Source organism: Ranitomeya variabilis, chromosome 1 (genome assembly GCF_051348905.1).
Source record: "Ranitomeya variabilis isolate aRanVar5 chromosome 1, aRanVar5.hap1, whole genome shotgun sequence".
Taxonomy (NCBI): domain Eukaryota; kingdom Metazoa; phylum Chordata; class Amphibia; order Anura; family Dendrobatidae; genus Ranitomeya; species Ranitomeya variabilis.
Genome location: NC_135232.1, coordinates 602541541 through 602559044, shown reverse-complemented (window position 1 = coordinate 602559044; position 17504 = coordinate 602541541). Strand labels below are relative to the sequence as shown.

Below are 17504 nucleotides of genomic sequence, written 5' to 3'. Positions count from 1 at the left end.
TTTTTTGTGTTTGCAGACTTGGTATTTATTCCTGAGACCCTCTGCCATTGGGGTCATAACAGACCCCCGCACCGACTCACGGTGCGGAGGTGCCACTCTGCACCCCAGAGCTTCCAGCTAGCAAGGCAATATCATGTTAGCAAGCTGGACTAGAACTTAGCAAGTACTAATAAATATATTCTGTACACAATGAACAACAAATGAACTAGCAGGGACTTAGCTTCTGCTGGAGTAGACAGGTCATCAGAAAGATCCGAGAGAGATCTGAACCAGTACTGATACATTGACAGCTGGCATGGAGTAACGATCTGAGTGGAGTTAAATAGAGAAGCCAGCCGAGCCGCAAACGAGGGCAGGTGAGGAAGCAACCTCAGAACCAGCAGTCCCACTCACAGCCACCAGAGGGAGTCCACGGACAGAACTCGCCGAAGTACCATTCATGACCACAGGAGGAAGTTCGAGAACGGAATTCACAACAGCGGGATTATGTGTGGTAATGTGGTGGGGGGTGGGGTTATGTGTGGTAATGTGGTGGGGGGCGGGATTATGTGTGGTAATGTGGTGGGGGGGCGGGATTGTGTGTGGTAATGTGGTGGGTGGGCGGGATTGTGTGTGGTGATGTGGTGGTGGGGGGATTGTGTGTGGTAATGTGGTGGGGGGGCGGGATTATGTGTGGTGATGTGGTGGGGGCGGGATTATGTGTGGTGATGTGGTGGGGGGCGGGATTATGTGTGGTGATGTGGTGGGTGGGTGGAATTATGTGTGGTGATGTGGTGGGTGGGCGGGATTATGTGTGGTGATTTGGTGGGTGGGTGGGATTATGTGTGGTGATGTGGTGGGGGGCGGGATTATGTGTGGTGATGTGGTGGGGGCAGGATTATGTGGTGATGTGGTGGGTGGGCGGGATTATGTGTGGTGATGTGGTGGGGGGCGGGATTATGTGTGGTGATGTGGTGGGGGGGCGGGATTGTGTGTGGTAATGTGGTGGGGGCAGGATTGTGTGTGGTAATGTGGTGGGGGGCGGGATTATGTGTGGTGATGTGGTGGGGAGGCGGGATTGTGTGTCGTAATATGGTGGGGGGCGGGATTATGTATAGTGATGTGGTGGGGGCGGGATTATGTGTGGTGATGTGGTGGGGGGCGGGATTATGTGTGGTGATGTGGTGGGGGCGGGATTGTGTGTGGTGATGTGGTGGGGGGCGGGATTATGTGTGGTGATGTGGTGGGTGGGTGGGATTATGTGTGGTGATGTGGTGGGGGGCGGGATTGTGTGTGGTGATGTGGTGGGGGGCGGGATTGTGTGTGGTAACGTGGTGGGTGGGCGGGATTATGTGTGGTGATGTGGTGGGGGGGCGGGATTGTGTGTGGTAATGTGGTGGGGGTGGTATTGTGTGTGGTAATGTGGTGGGGGGCGGGATTATGTGTGGTAATGTGGTGGGGGCAGGATTGTGTGTGGTAATGTGGTGGAGGGCGGGATTATGTGTGGTGATGTGGTGGGGGCGGAGCTACTGTACAGGGGGTGGGAATAGCGAGTAATCACGATGCCTCATATATATATAGATGTATATATGTATGTATATATATATATATATATATATATATATATATATATATGTGTATATATCTATATATATAATTGTCTAAGGGTTTTTCTGTCTGTCTGTCTGTCTGTCTGTCTGTCTGTCCTGGAAATCCCATGTCTCTGATTGGTCGACGATGATGTCATAATGAAAATCCCGCGTCTCTGATTGGTCGAGGCCGCCAGGCACAGTATCGACGTAGATGTCATAATGGTTGCCATGGCAACGATGATGTCATAAAGGTTGCCTCGACCAATCAGCGACAGGCACAGTCTGCCGCGAATTCTGGAATCATCATTGTCCATATACTGCGGGGACATGCATATTCTAGAATACCCGATGCGTTAGAATCGGGCCACAGTCTAGTATATATATATATATGTATATATATGTATGTATATATGTATATATATGTATATATATATATATATATATATATATATATATATAAATACATTAAAAATTACAAAAAGGAAAAGGGCCAAAAGCAAGAGCTTTGGCACTTTCCATGGTTAGTACCTAGTAGCGCCCCCCCTTTGCAAGTATCACAGCTTGTAAACACTTTTTGTAGCCAGCCAACCAGCCAGGAGTCTTTCAATTCTTGTTTTAGGGATTTTCATCCATTCTTCCTTGGAGAATTCTTCCAGTTATGTGAGATTCCTGGGTCGTCCGCCATGCACTATGTTGAGGTATAGCCACAGATTTTCAATGATTTTTAGATCAAAGGATAGTGAGAGCCATTGTAAAATCTTCAGCTGGCACCTTTTGAGGCAGTCTGTTGTGGATTTTGACATGTGTTTAGGATCATTATGCATCTGTAGGAGCCATCATCTTTTAAACTTCAGCATTTTTTTACAAATGGTGTTATGTTTTCATCAAGAATTTGTTGAAATTTAATTGAATCCATCCTTCCCCTACCGATGAAATGTTTTAAAGATGCATCAGGCTTGTTTAGACTTTTTTTGCATACTTATGATTCTGAATTATATAGTGAGGACGCAGGAGAGGTTTTCTTCTGAGGACTCTTCCATAAATGCCATATTTGTGCAGGTGTCTCTGAACAGTAGAACAATGTACCACAACTTGAGTTTGCTAAATCTTTCTGAAGGTCTTTTGCAGTCAATCGGGGGTTCTGATTTGCCTCTCTAGTAGAGATGGGCAGATATCTGGATTTTCAGGTCCAGCCGAACAGTTACAAAAAGTTCAGGTTCAAGCACCAGAACCACTAGTCACTGATGCTGCACTCACAGCAGTTCATGCATCAGTGGTTCTCAGCTTGGACGGTCGCATCTTGGCACCATCCAGGTTGAAAACTATTAATCCCGGACATGGATTATGGTGTGGGACAGAACGTCGGACAGGTGAGGGATATTCTTGTTTTTCTATTTTTGTTTTATTACAGGAGATGAAGGTTTAGCAGTCTGAGAATACCAGCCCCCAGCTGTCCGCTTTATCTTGACTGGTTGTCCAAAATGGGGGGACCCCATGCCATTTTTTTTTTTAAATTTATTTAAATAATTAAAAAAACAACATGGAAACCCCTCTATTCTTGATTACCAGCCTTGTTAACACTTACAGCTGAAGGTTGCAGCACCCAGCTGTGAGTTTTGATTGGCTGGTTATCAAAAATACAGGTGAACTCACGCAGGTTTTTTTTATTTTTTTTTATTATTTATTCAGTGGAGGACCTGGCTGATGAACACTCCCATCAGCCGCTCCTGCTCTCACTGTTATTAGCAGCAGCAGGCGTAGGCTGATGGGAGCAGTAGTTTCATCAGTCAACACCAGTGACCGGAGGTAAACTTTCTACCTCCGATCACAGCTGCCGGCTCACACTGTCATTTGACAGCACGGGAAACATGGCTATCTGACCGGCGGTGATGATTTTACCGCCCATCAGAAACGGTGTTCGCCACCCGGTGTTCAGTGGTCTGCATCTGAACAGTCACACAGACTTCCTGGTGAAGTCTGTGTTCAGCGTCTGTGCCTGAACAGTAGGTGTTCGGATGCCGAACTTTACTGTTGGGTTTTTCCATCCCTACTCTCTAGCAAATCCTACTAGCAGCTCTCACTGAAATTTTGCTTGGTCTTTCAAACCTTATCTTGACCTCCACTGTTCCTGTTAATTTCCGTTCCTTAATTACATTTTGAACTGAGGAAAGGGCAACTTGAAATCACTTTGCTATCTTCTTATAGCCTTCTCCTGCTTTGTGGGCCCCCACCATTTAATTTTCACAGTGCTAGGCAGCTGTTTAGAATAGCCCATGGATGCCATTTTTTGGCACAAGGTTAGAGGAGGCTGGGGTTTTATAAACCTGTTAAATTTGCATCACCTGGCCTTTCCTAACAATGATAGTAAATTAGTTAAGGTCTGAATCCTTGGTCAAAGTTATTTGAGCACTTAAATCTCAAAGAGTGCACAAACTTTTGCATTGGCCTGTTTGCCTTTTTGTAATTTTTAAAATACAAGGGAAATGTGACATCTTTAACTTTAGCCCTTTTAGAGATCATATAATCTTCAACTTGCTTAACAGCTCAGAATTACAGTAATTTTGGCCAGGGGTGCCCAAACTTTTACATGCCACTGTAAGCAAATATCAGAGGAGTCTGACTCTCTCATCGAGAACACAGGCGCACTACCGTGTATGCATAAGTCTAGGGAAATAGCTGTCGGACAAGCAATCATTCTGCTTACAGCTATTTGTTGTGTATGGGGGCTTAACTTACACTTGCCAGTTCACTCAGAAAGGCTCAGAAGCTCTCAGAAAAAGAGAAAATTTGCTGGTAATAATAATAATAATCTTTATTTTTATATAGCGCCAACATATTCCGCAGCGCTTTACAATTTGCACACATTATCATCACTGTCCCCAATGGGTCTCACAATCTAAATTCCCTATCAGTATGTCTTTGGACAGAGTTGGCAAACCTCCTAGGTACCAGAGAAGCCTCCTGAAACCTTACAACAAGCAGTGTTGTCCCAATATTTTCATTGCGGCTACTCTGAGAAACAATATCCAAAAGATCAATCTGTCTTCTGTAATAAGAATTTTAAGCAGTTGGTAAGTATAGTCTAATTATAAATGGTGCAGAAGAAGCAGTTACCCTCAGGGACGCGTGTTTGAGGGGCCCACAAGCTTCTGACCAACATAAGAAGACAACTGTATAATAGCTGGGGGTTCACGTTACTGAATTTGCAGCGGGCACTTTACACAACTATGTTTATTATAATAATAATAATAATCATATGACCAATCTGGGTTCTAGAAAATCAAGAAGGACAGCATCCAATCTGGGTGAAAAAAACAAAAATACCTCTTTATTTTGCCATAATTAGATGTTTCGACCAATTGTAGGTCTTTTTCATGCTTGAAAAAGACCTACAATTTGTCGAAACGTCGCATTATGGCAAAATTGCTAGAAAAAGACCTACAATTGGTCGAAACATCACATTATGGCAAAATAATTTTTTACCCGGATTGGCTGCTGTTCTTCTTGATTTTCTGGTATACGTTTTTCCTATTTGTCCTATGGATTTTAAATGTGCATTCTGATATCTGAAGTGCTGTCGGCTGTTGCTATTGTATTTTGTGAACAATCTGGGTTCTAGTCATTTGTACTTCTTTGAGTTGGCATAGGCCTGGACTGACAAAGATCAAGGCTTCTGCTTTCTATACCGGGAACCAGTTGATCATTAGCTTTGTGTATGAGGTGGAAGCATGGCTATTGCTCAATGACTGCAGTGTGAGACAAAAAAGCCTGTTTATTAGGATTTTTCAGAGCTGATTAATTTTGACAACTCATAAAAGTGGCCAACTGGAAAAAGAAGTCCTGTGATATCCCTTGTAGTCTCAACAGATGAAGAACTACCACTTCTTGGACTTCTATTGGTGTTATTCTTGAATTACAGATTGGATACCATGGGACAGGAGACTCCAGTGATGTTATCATTTTTGACTGGGCCCAGGTTCTCCTGCTGATACAATTATCTGTTCTATGCGAAGATTGTGTGTGGTTTACAGAGAAAGTCCTGACAGCCACTGAAGCTCTTGAAATACTTGTTGATACAGACAGACAGCTGCTCTTGAAAGTACGGATTATCACTCTTATGAAGGAGGACTGGAAAAAAAGTAGACTGGGATGAACACCGGCTGTCTTTGAAATATATTTCAGGTGGAAGGAGATTTTGTTTTTACAACCTCAACACTTGCCAAAGGACACATTACTACACAGTATGGCCATGAGAAAAAGAGCACATTCGTAAGTGTTTACTACAAGATTACCACAATATCTAAGTTTGAGTAAGGCACTTAAATGGTCTCCTGATATTTTTTTTATGTATGGTATGTGTAATTCTCACTCAATATAATGATGTACAAGTTATTAGAAAGTCATTGCCTTCTGCTTGTTATAATGTTAGCTTGAGTTAAAGAGGCTCCTTGTGATTTAGAGGGGTTCACCAGGCCTCCGAACTGTCCCCACCCTATTTTCCATTAACAACCATAGATCTTGGCAGTGAGCCAGGGTTCCTGTTGATACATTATTTACATTGTTACAACAATATTGTGACGCTCTTTGAAAACAACCTCTGGTGCTTCGGAGAAATGGATCATTTTCTACAAGGAGAGAGGGAGAGGGAATCGAGGTCTTTTTCAGGTGGTCATAGATAATTCTGCTTACATGACCACTTAGATGAATGCATCATGGTGGTCGCTGATGAGATGTGATTCTACATGTTGTATATGGACCAAGATGTTAATTGAAGTCACGGGTCACATTGCGCCTCACAATTTAACAGGACCATTGAGCGACAATCATAAAAAAAGGCTAAATCTGTTGGATTTGGGGTTGAATGAATGGCATGTGGATTGCGCTGCATTGAGATATATACGTTGCATTGTGACTCATGACGTAACATGACCCTAGCGTGACCATCTCCAAAAAATCTAAGCCTGTTTGATTTTTGGTTGGCCAAAAGACTTAGATGACTAAGTTAATTCTGCTACATCTATCACAATTCTAGGTAAAAACTTCGTAACTTAGTACTTAGCAGAGCTGAAGATCTCAAGTTCATCCCCCGGCTGTCTTCCAAAAGTGACAAGTTTAATGAGCAAACAAGGTTGCTGGTGATTACATAATCTCAAGTCTTGTAAGCTTCTTGATCTCACAAAGTAAGCAAGTCCTCTGTTATGGGAGAGCACAGTGTTTTCTTGATAATGTACATCTGCGATGTCTCCCCCTTCCACATCCACGACATCTGGACACATGTTGATCTGGAAGGAAATACTTCCCAAGTCTTCAGAGAGCAATTTGCTTGACAGAAAAAGAGTTTGGCCAAGACAACTCCTATTCCCAGCTGTGGAACCTCCAGTGTTCAGCAGGTGGACGAAAGGGTGCCACTAATTTTAATCCTAAATGTTCTGATCTCCATCCTCTTCCCATAGTGGGGCAGGCCTCAGCTCTTTGATGGATAGAAAGTTATGGCAGCAAATGGTTTATATTAGAAAGAGGTCAAGACAAGTCTGAGGCAAGCGAGCTTAACTTCTGAGTCCCCAGTGCAGGTGAAAAAATGGGGATATATTGAAAAAGTGGTGGGGGAGGAGGGAGCAGATGTTTCCGATGGAAGAACATGACTTTTTCTTCCTCTCCTAGTTATAATATCTGAGTTTAGACATAAATCTGTAGCATTTGCTTTGCGGGACAAGATGAGGATAGTGAGATGAGTGGAATGCATTCATTCGATTATATGGTATAGTGCGCTGATGGTAAAAGGCTCGCCCGACAGTAGAGTAGATGTGTGGGAATCTTTTGTTTGGTGATTTCTCAAACAAAAAAAAATCTAAAAAGTAATGATGTCACCCCAAAATTGTGTCAGCTGTAACTTCAACAGATGGACGGGTCACTGCCAAAGAATGTGAAAATAATGAGATTAACCTAAAATAACATTTGCAACCTCAAGAAGAGAGAAATGAGGTTCATGACAGTGCATAGAGATGGAAGGTAGGAGAAACCGTAGCTGGGATAAGATGCATCCTTGGCTATAATTGTTCTAGAGCTTGTGATGTAGCGCAGGCACAATATGTGACGCAAGTTTTAACAAATCAGTCTGCAATATATTGGTTCTGTCTCATCCACGTATCCCACTTACTTTAGACAAGAAGATGAAAACTTTCAGATATTTGAGCAAATGTGCCAAAATTTTGTTGCACCAAGAATAAGTGGAGGGGGAAAGAACAATCCTTTGTACAAACCTTCGCTCCAAATCACTGCTATCTGAACATGAAAGTAAAGGAGTGCAGATCTTCCTACATCATTGATCGACTCTCATTACTGGCAGCTTATCTACAAAAAAGGACCTTCTGAGGGCTTGAGACCTGGGCAAAAAAGGTAATGGGCCTCTAACTACCCTCCAGTTATAACAGCTTGAGCAAAACTTAGCTCCTAATATTTTCGAGCACTATGATGTGGTTTTGCATATGACCCCAATGATAGCACCAATTTGTATATAGGACAGTGCTATTGTTGCATCTGTCACTTCAACTTCTTGTGCCCTGTTAAGCGGTACTGTGTATGCGCTCCAGGCTTCGCACCCATAAGGGCACAACATGTGTACTAGGCAGCTTTCACAGATGAGCGGTATTAGCAATGCATTCCTCTACGTGACAGGCCAAACGGCACAGTTAATACCCTAAGCTAGTGAGACAGATGGGAGGTAGATTGCAGTTCAGCCATTTAAAGCAGGACACATATGACGCACACATGGTGCATGGTCATATCACCAATACTTCAGATGTGTTAGGACAATTGCTAAGAAGATATGCATCTTACCACTAACCTGGAAGTGACTTAAAAAAAGTTTTGTTCATGTTATGGGAAATCCATGGGTCAGTGATTCCTAAAACACATGTCCCGAGCATATAAACTGCAACTCCCTAACATATACATCCAATGTGTACTGTTAAAAAGCCAAGCTATATATAAGATAAGCAGATAATTTGCCAACACATACCACCCAAGACATCAAGAGACCACTCTTTTGGCCTTTATCAGATAAATGGAGACCTAAAGAGCTCCATTTAGTGCATGTATAGTGCATTATTTTCATTGTTTGTGATGTGCACATAGCGGAATGACCCTTGATGTTCACAACGCATCAGTGATTCAGTATGGATTTCCGAGGTTTATTCATAGTAATGTGTATTCATGGAATTGGAGTAGTTTACCTCTCTTTTACATCTATAGAGTTTATGTTCATTAACACAGACCTATAAATGCCTGGATGAGCTTTTATTAGATCTCGTTCCCAATCATTGGTAAGAGCTGACCACACTCATGCTACTTGCACTTCATCCACTTATTTTTTGGGATCGAAAGACCATTCATGTGTTTTCAATTGGCAAACATGAGAAACACGGTCAACCTCATCTCCTCAAACACAATTGTCATGGAGAGATAGTTGAACTGTACCGCCAAAATCAACAGATTGGGTTCACTTTCATTGAATGTTTATGGGAACCTTTAGTGTTGTGAGTTGATTAAAAATGAACGTTAGTAATTAGATGTGGGATTAAGATTCTATATTAATTAGAACTAGATCTGACGAACCTAACGATATCGGATGTGTCATCTGAATTTGATGGGTATAGATGCCTTCTGAAATCATCAGGTCATATGTAGGAGGAGAGAAGGATCCGGCCACTGGCATTTCCATGGCTGATCCTTTTATTCGTTGGGAGATTAAACTCCTCTGGCAGTGGCTTTCTCATAGAGAACATAGGAGCACTCAGACGGGCTGAACTGTCTGAGTGCTCCTATCTCACCTCCTAACTGAGAAGGGGAGATAGCTGTTGGGTAGAAGATAGTTCAGACCAAACAGATATTTAATATTTATGGGGGAGTTTTGTGCTTTTATGGAGTTGGAGTGGTGTTAGCCTTTCCTTCAATGTGTTCTCAAATCTGGACCCAGAATTAGAGGACAGCCTATCAGGTGTCACATTTTTGGAAAATGACTAAAAATCTATAAACTATTACATTTGGGAAAAAAAAGGTGAGGAGTTTAGAAACAAAAAAATATTAAAAAGTTGTGGTTTGAAAATTCCTTTTGATTGTATGACTGTACTTTATACATATCATCTAAAATCTAGTAAAATGTTTTTTTGAGAAAAAGTTGAGGTTTTATCAGTCTACTTATGTAAAGGCAAGAATAAATTATCCCAGTGTCTTAAAAAGAATTTAACACTTGTTATGTCTTCACAAAAAAAGACTCCACTTCGTCACCCATACTTCTCCACCAGCCTTCCTTAAACTTCAAGAGGCACTTAAAGAATTTTGGGCAATCAGCCAGTCTCTATTGAAAATTTGGACATTTGCTAGTTGAGGGATACATAGCATAAGCGGTCCATCACTAAAAGGATCTGCCAAGTTGCCAAACAGATACGGAAACTGAAAATTGAGCTAGGAAGCTAATATGTTTATCGGAGATAACGAAATCTTGTCAGTTAATATATCTGTCTCTGAACTGTAATGTGAAACTCTGTGGTGAAGGCACTGACAGAAGAAATCTATACACATATAGTTCTAGCTTATGGACCTCTTTAACCATAGTTGATTTTTTTTTCACCAATTTCCCTTAAAATTAATTCTAGATATAAGTCTAAAAAACTTTTTTGTACCAGGTGGAGGATGAGCCTGTGACGAGTGACCATCCCCGGAGAATTGAATGGACTGGAATGGGTAGGCTGACCACTAGACGTTATATCTCAAGATCTACAGAGAGTGTTTTCTTCAAGACTGTGCTTCTGCTAATTTTCTGGGAGCAAGGTAGGTGGGCTGGAAATTTTAACTTATAGAAACTGTGTTAGGAAGATAAATGACTCAAAATGATGGACTGCTTTTACCTTTGTCCAAAAAATAGAATTAAGGCGATTTGATGAAAATTAAGCCATACAGTATGTGAATAATGATTGTACTTGGGAGGTTTGTGGATGTGGGAAGATATTTACCCTTTATCCCTCACTGTAATTAGCCACTGACCCAGTACCATCGTCATGAATAACTCAATAACTTTAAATTAAGTGAAGCATCTTAATTCATGCCATAGTCTTAAAGTCCAAATCTATCAGGTCAAGATTTATAGACACATTTCTCCTGAGTTCTAAGTACATATGCATTGGTGAAACACCTACTAATGAGCATTTTTTTCTTCCTTGTTTAGTGGACGCACAGTGTAAAATTGTGAAATGTAACACTGACTATGTTGCTGCCATATCAAATCCAAGGATCTCCAACAAGAACGCTGTATTCTGCAACGCCTTACGTGCCTATTCTCAGTGCACTCGTAACACAGCTCGAACTTGTAGAGGAGACCTGGTATACCACTCTGCAGTTCACATAATCGAGGATCGTATGATACAGCACAACTGCTCCAAGGTGGGGCCTACCTCTCCTCCCAGACGACAGCCTCCACCACAGCCTCTTCCCGATAGTCATGTGAAAGAGGCTTGTGATTATGAGAAAGTCTACCAGGAAAAACATGAGACTGATCCCAAGTACCTGCACTGTGGAGTTTTCGGAGATCCCCATGTGCGCACTTTCAGTGGTGACTTTCAGACATGTAAGGTGAATGGCTCATGGCCTCTTCTTGACAATGAATATCTGTTTGTCCAGGCAACCAGCATACCTCTTCACCCTTCCTTCAATGCTACAGTTACAACAAAGGTAAAATTCATAGCTACCAAGTTCAGTTGATAGTATTTTTTTCCAAAAGGTTGGAGGCAATGGAAATGGCGTGCAAAGTCTTTACAAAAACAAGTGGAGATGATGCAACCATCATGTACACTCCCCATGTAACAATGGCTATACATAGTGCACATAAATAATGCACAGATTATACTTATAAAACCAATGTGTACCTGTGATCAACACCAATATAGCCAGCAAAATCCCACCTACACATTTGTGGTATCTGCCATGCTGTGATATTTTTTGTGATGGCCCAGGGAGAAAGGGCAAAAGTGTCCATACACGCCAGATGAATGTAAGCTGACCATCTAATGCCTATGGGGGGTAATCCAAATAATCATAGAAAGAATAATGGAGTACCTAGATTTTAACATGCTTCCATGAAAGATTATTCACCGCCAGAGTTGTGTGACAGCTACCTTTTACTGTCTCCTCATTGAACTGAGTGTACATATATATGGGGAATAAGGAAGGAACAGCTCTTGACTGGACAGGCATTCAGCACACAGTTATCTAAAGTGTATGGCCAAACTTAAAGTGATTCTCAAGTCAAAAGTGAAAAGTTGCCTTTATATGGCAAATTAATAGTCAATGCACCTAGTGCTCTCATTGTGGACGGTCCTGACATTTTTTGTTTTCCAGTCCTCCTTTTGCATCTTCAAAAAATGGTTGACTCTGTCTCCCTAACATTGAGAATTAATGGGAAGTCTGAAACACACCGCTTCCCTTCCACTGCGCAATTATGTATCCGTGTGGATGATGTCAGCACTTTTTTTACAAAACCACAGTCATCGTCAGCAGGGGTTGGTGTGTCTCAGATGTCTTCAGGGAAGTCAAAGATTGTAATGCTCAGTTTGTCACGAGGCAAACAGGATACCAGAAGAGGTGCGCTAGGTGTGTAGCCAGGTGATTTGCCACAGTAAAATTTGTATTTTTGATTGAAGTTATTTGAATGGGACAGAGGTTTTAATACAACAAGAGATAAAAGGGTAACATGTGACGTACAGTCACTGTCTTAATATAGCGCCATTTTTAATGCTTCATTTATTGTCTTGTCTTTATAGCTAACAATAATTTTCAAGAACATGAAGCAGTGCATTGATCAAAAAGTGTACCAGGCAGAAGTGGGCCACGTTCCAGCGGCTTTCGATGACGGATCTGTCAATGGCGGCACAAGAGCAGGTGGTAGCAGCCTCACCATTCATGAGAAGGAGCCTGGGAAGTACATAGAGATCCACGCTGCTTACATAGGCACCACAATCCGTGTGCGCCAGCTGGGCAGGCAGCTGTCATTTTCCGTAAGCATGGCAGAGGAGATCTCTCAAGCTTTCCAGGAAGAGCAGGACTTGCAGCTTTGTGTAGGTGGCTGTCCATCCAACCAACAGATCTCTAGGACTAAATACATCACTAGGACTCACTCTATGTGCATGGAGAGCGCCAGGTTGTTATGCCGGGAGAGACTGGCCATAGAAGATATGTATTTTGAGTCCTGTGTATTTGACTTGATGGTGTCAGGAAATGCAAATTTAACTGATTCAGCTTTCTATGCCTTGGAAGATGCCAGGGACTTTCACCCGGAACCGGGAACATTACATATATTCAGCAAAGCGGACAATGGATCAGTTTTATCACTCTGTCTGTTACTTGTGCTCTTTATCATTGGGAATATACATCACCTTGATTGAATCTTCCGAAATGTAGATTCAGGGATATAAAGCAATCTGGAAAAATATATTGGCGTTGCCTATCAATAAGCCTATCGAAAACATTTTCCAGCCTTTTTCACACAAAAAAGAACAAAGGTTACTTTGCTGGTTTTGTACTGGTTTAGAGCTTTTTTATGTTGTTTTCTTCATTTATATTCAGAGCTAATTTCAAAATGCTACTGCTTGCCCTTGGAAAAAGATGCAGTTTAGATCTCGGTTAAACATGAGACCTTACCTAAAATCCCATAATACACTGCTGTCTGGAAATCAGCAGAATTACGAATACAGCCTAAGGAAAATGTCCTCAGGGAATATGACATCTTTAAATCTACATTTCTTAAAAAGGATTGTCCAGTGAAAACAAGTTATCACCTATCCAAATAGGTTGCCTACTACTTTTACACAGATGACCTATCCTGTCATCAATGTCTTTTAGATGGGTATTCGACACCTGGCGTCCCCGCCGATCAGCTGTTCTCCATATCATCAGTGGCTGTAACTGCTCAGTTTTGGAGTTGCACAGCGCAGCTAGTCGACAGGATAGTGGCGGCTCCCAGGTAATGCACATCCGCCCCCCACTAATTTGAATTGATGGCGGATGTGCATTAAATGGCCACTGATGAGTTGTCGGAGCTGTGCAGCTCCGTAACTGAGAAGTTCCAGCAGCCGCTGATATCAAGAACAGCTGATCGGGGGCGCCGGGTGTCTCACCCCCACCGATTATATATTGATGACCTAACCTAAGGAAAGGCCATCAATGTAAAAGTAGTGGACAACCTGAAATATGACAGAAATCGTTCTGTTCTTGAAGCTGCACCTGATGAGCAAGATTTATTAACAGCTTTGTTCTTCTTTGTAAATTTAGAGTTTCTTTTTGTAGAGACTAACAGCTGGCATAGAAATAAATAAAAACAAAATTAGCAAATGTGCTCTCCTCCAGAAAAAAGAGAATCTCGTTAAGGAGTCTATAATTTTTCAAATGTGGTGGGAAGAATAAAAGTTTGCAAATTGTATTGCAAATTTAGTTTGGTGCCAACATGTGCAACTTTTTAAATGCCAAACAAGTAACATACATCACTTTATAAATTATCCCCTCACCATGATTGATACCTGCCACCACCAACAGTGGGGGATCAGTGAACACAGGGTTGTAATTGAGTTTAATGTATAAATAGTATGCAGTAAGCTCCACAGTGCCCTCTACTGGCAGCCAGAAAGTTAAATATTTTACATTTACTGTATGTCTATGGAGGATTTGGAGCTCTGTCTCAGAAAAATAACCAGAGCTCCAATCACTATAAAGAAATCAGGTCACAGCTATCATTTTCTCACCTGAACTAGAAGAATATAAGGTGCTCTGTGATTGGTTGCTATCAATGTACTGGAGGCTAAATTAAATAACTTTTTATAAATGTGTTCATATTTAATATCAGTTATATATAGTGACTGTGACTCTTGTACCTAGATGCCGCTGCCCTTATCCAAAGCACCTTAATGTGTTACTGAAGTGCCCAAATGATATAGAAACCTACAACAGTTCCCATTTTGGTAAGACAGGCTTGGAATTAAGGACTTATAGCAGAATTTCTATTGTCCCTAATAGTATTGAAAAGCTTGGGCTTCTCTGGGCGTAGCTGATCTAAGCTGTTTCTCTAAATAATTGGAATTCAAATTACTTTAAGCATTTAAAATAAGACTAACGTCAATTATTGTGTTTATTCTTATTAGGTAGCACATGATTAGAAAGCTCGGGGATAATTTTTCTTTTAACATCTGTCATAGGGGAGAGGTGTCTAAAATTAAAATATGGACTTGACTGTGATTTCAAATTTGTGCACAGTAATTCACACATCTTTAAGTTACAGGCTTTATGACATCAACACAGTCACATTGTATTTGCAGTTTCAGTTTGATGTCCAAAAGAAGTTAAGCAGACCAATAGATGTAAATATTGACCGTTCTACCTCTGTATGACTCAAAATGGAGAAAAAAGTTGTATAACATTAATCAAGGAAAGGTTGAACCATACAATTCTAGTTGTGAGGGATGAAGTTGCATGAATACAGTTTTCCAATGATATCAGTCATGTAATACGCAGGTTGTCCACAAGATGGCAGCAATATCCAGGTGATCCGATAATAATCAGCCTGTGTACTTATGTTAATAGGTGAAAAATATCTATAAAGCTATAATATATTAAAAGAGACTAGAGAAATTTAGTCTTGTAAAAATGTAGATATTTTCACGGACATATATTATTTTGTGTTAGAATATATATATATATATATATATATATACTAGATGGCAGCCCGATTCTAAAGAATCGAGAGTCTAGAATCCATATATACTTTATTTATTCAAATGTAAGAATAATACAATTAATAAATAATAGTAAGAAAGAACAAAAAATGGCTGCACTCACCAGCTCTTGACAATTCTTGACAGTACGGCGCATTTCTGATTGGTCGCTCGCGGCAGGCGGCAACCAATCAGAAAAGTGCCGCGCACCACGAAGGCATATATCTTTGTCCACCCTGAGCGGGTGTAGGACGCTGGTGACGTCACTTATCTCCGGACATTATCTCCGGACAAAGCCACGGAAGTTGGCACAAATTGCCGGAAGTAGTATTCTAGGCAATTATATATTAGATTTTAATGTTATCAGTGTTTACCTTTGAACGTTTATATTGTATTGTCCTGTCACCAGCCATGTGTACGATTATCGGCCGAAAGCCTCTCTGGAACCAATAATCACCCCATGTAAAGGTATCTTTATAAGTTAAAGATTCAGAATACTATGACTTTTATCATATCCTGAACAGTCAAGTTTTTTATGAACCGTTAAGGTTTTCTGGTTGAAGTAAAAAAAACTCTGAGTGTTTACAATTTGAAACCATAAAATGTTGAAAAATTATGTCATTCTTGTATATCACTCAATGGTGCTCATAAACGTGTCAAATTTGATCTATAATATACTTTAATATACGTTACTTTAATCTTTAATATACTTAAGAACAGGGCCCCAGACATCACACAGGGGGTCTGAAACACCGCACAGTGGTCCAAAATATCGCTGTGCTCTGCCTGGGGCCCCATATGCTGCCTGGGGCCCCATATGCTGCCTGGGGCCCCTGTGCTCTGCCTGGGGCCCCATATGCTGCCTGGGGCCCCTGTGCTCTGCCTGGGGCTTCTGTGCTCTGCCTGGGGCCCCATGTTCTGCCTGGGGCCCCTGTGCTCTGCCTGGAGCCACTGTGCTCTGCCTGGTGCCCCATATGCTGCCTGGGGCCCCTGTGCTCTGCCTGGGGCCCCATATGCTGCCTGGGGCCCCTGTGCTCTGCCTGGGGCCCTATAGGCTGCCTGGGGCCCCTGTGCTCTACCTGGGACCACTGTGCTCTGCCTGGGGCCCCATATGCTGCCTGGGGCCCCTGTGCTCTGCCTGGGGCCCCTGTGCTTTGCCTGGGGCCCCATGTTCTGCCTGGGGCCACTGTGCTCTGCCTGGGGCCCCATAGGCTGCCTGGGACCACTGTGCTCTGCCTGGGGCCCCTGTGCTCTGCCTGGGGCCCCATATGCTGCCTGGGGCCCCTGTGCTCTGCCTGGGGCCCCATATGCTGCCTGGGGCCCCTGTGCTCTGCCTGGGGCCCCTGTGCTCTGCCTGGGGCCCCATGTTCTGCCTGGGGCCCCTGTGCTCTGCCTGGGGCCACTGTGCTCTGCCTGGGGCCCCATGTTTTGCCTGGGGCCCCTGTGCTCTGCCTGGGGCCCCTGTGCTCTGCCTGGGGCCCCATATGCTGCCTGGGGCCCCTGTGCTCTGCCTGGGGCCCCTGTGCTCTGCCTGGGGCCCCATGTTCTGCCTGGGGGACCTGTGCTCTGCCTGGGGCCACTGTGCTCTGCCTGGGGCCCCATATGCTGCCTGGGGCCCCTGTGCTCTGCCTGGGGCCCCATATGCTGCCTGGGGCCCCTGTGCTCTGCCTGGGGTCACTGTGCTCTGCCTGGGGCCCCATAGGCTGCCTGGGGCCCCTTTGCTCTGCCTGGGACCACTGTGCTCTGCCTGGGGCCCCATATGCTGCCTGGGGCCCCTGTGCTCTGCCTGGGGCCACTGTGCTCTGCCTGGGGCCCCATATGCTGCCTGGGGCCCCTGTGCTCTGCCTGGGTGTAGGACACTGGTGACGTCACTTATCTCCGGACATTAGCTCCGGACATTAGCTCCGGACATTAGCTCCGGACATTAGCTCCGGACATTAGCTCCGGACAAAGCCACGGAAGTTGGCACAAATTGCAGGAAGTAGTATTCTAGGCAATTATATATTAGATATATATATATATATATATATATATATATATATATATATATATATATATATATAAGACATCACTTTGGACTGAATGTATTTGTACTGAACTAGTAACGACTGTGTTTTAAAAGTATGTTATTGTACTTGGGGGGGCGTTCCTGACAGCTATTATTTAATGTAGCTAATTG

The 17504-nt window shown here is 42.8% G+C and overlaps 1 protein-coding gene across 4 annotated transcripts in view; it reads left to right on the top strand.

The window, feature by feature from the left end:
• The window catches only part of HJV (hemojuvelin BMP co-receptor), a 48194-nt gene extending 32968 nt beyond the window's left edge, over nucleotides 1-15226 (top strand). The window contains exons 1-5 of one of the 4 annotated variants that reach the window (XM_077259171.1): nucleotides 6657-6751; nucleotides 7734-7967; nucleotides 10256-10400; nucleotides 10795-11297; nucleotides 12386-15226. In XM_077259171.1, coding sequence (XP_077115286.1) covers nucleotides 10310-10400; nucleotides 10795-11297; nucleotides 12386-13006 — 1215 coding nt within the window. In that variant the 5' untranslated portion in view covers nucleotides 6657-6751; nucleotides 7734-7967; nucleotides 10256-10309 and the 3' untranslated portion in view covers nucleotides 13007-15226. Of the gene's footprint in view, nucleotides 1-5321; nucleotides 5841-6656; nucleotides 6752-7733; nucleotides 7968-10255; nucleotides 10401-10794; nucleotides 11298-12385 lie in introns of those variants that run through there. The other 3 variants (XM_077259182.1, XM_077259190.1, XM_077259162.1) reach the window with 3 other exon arrangements.
• The last annotated feature ends 2278 nt before the right edge of the window (nucleotides 15227-17504 follow it).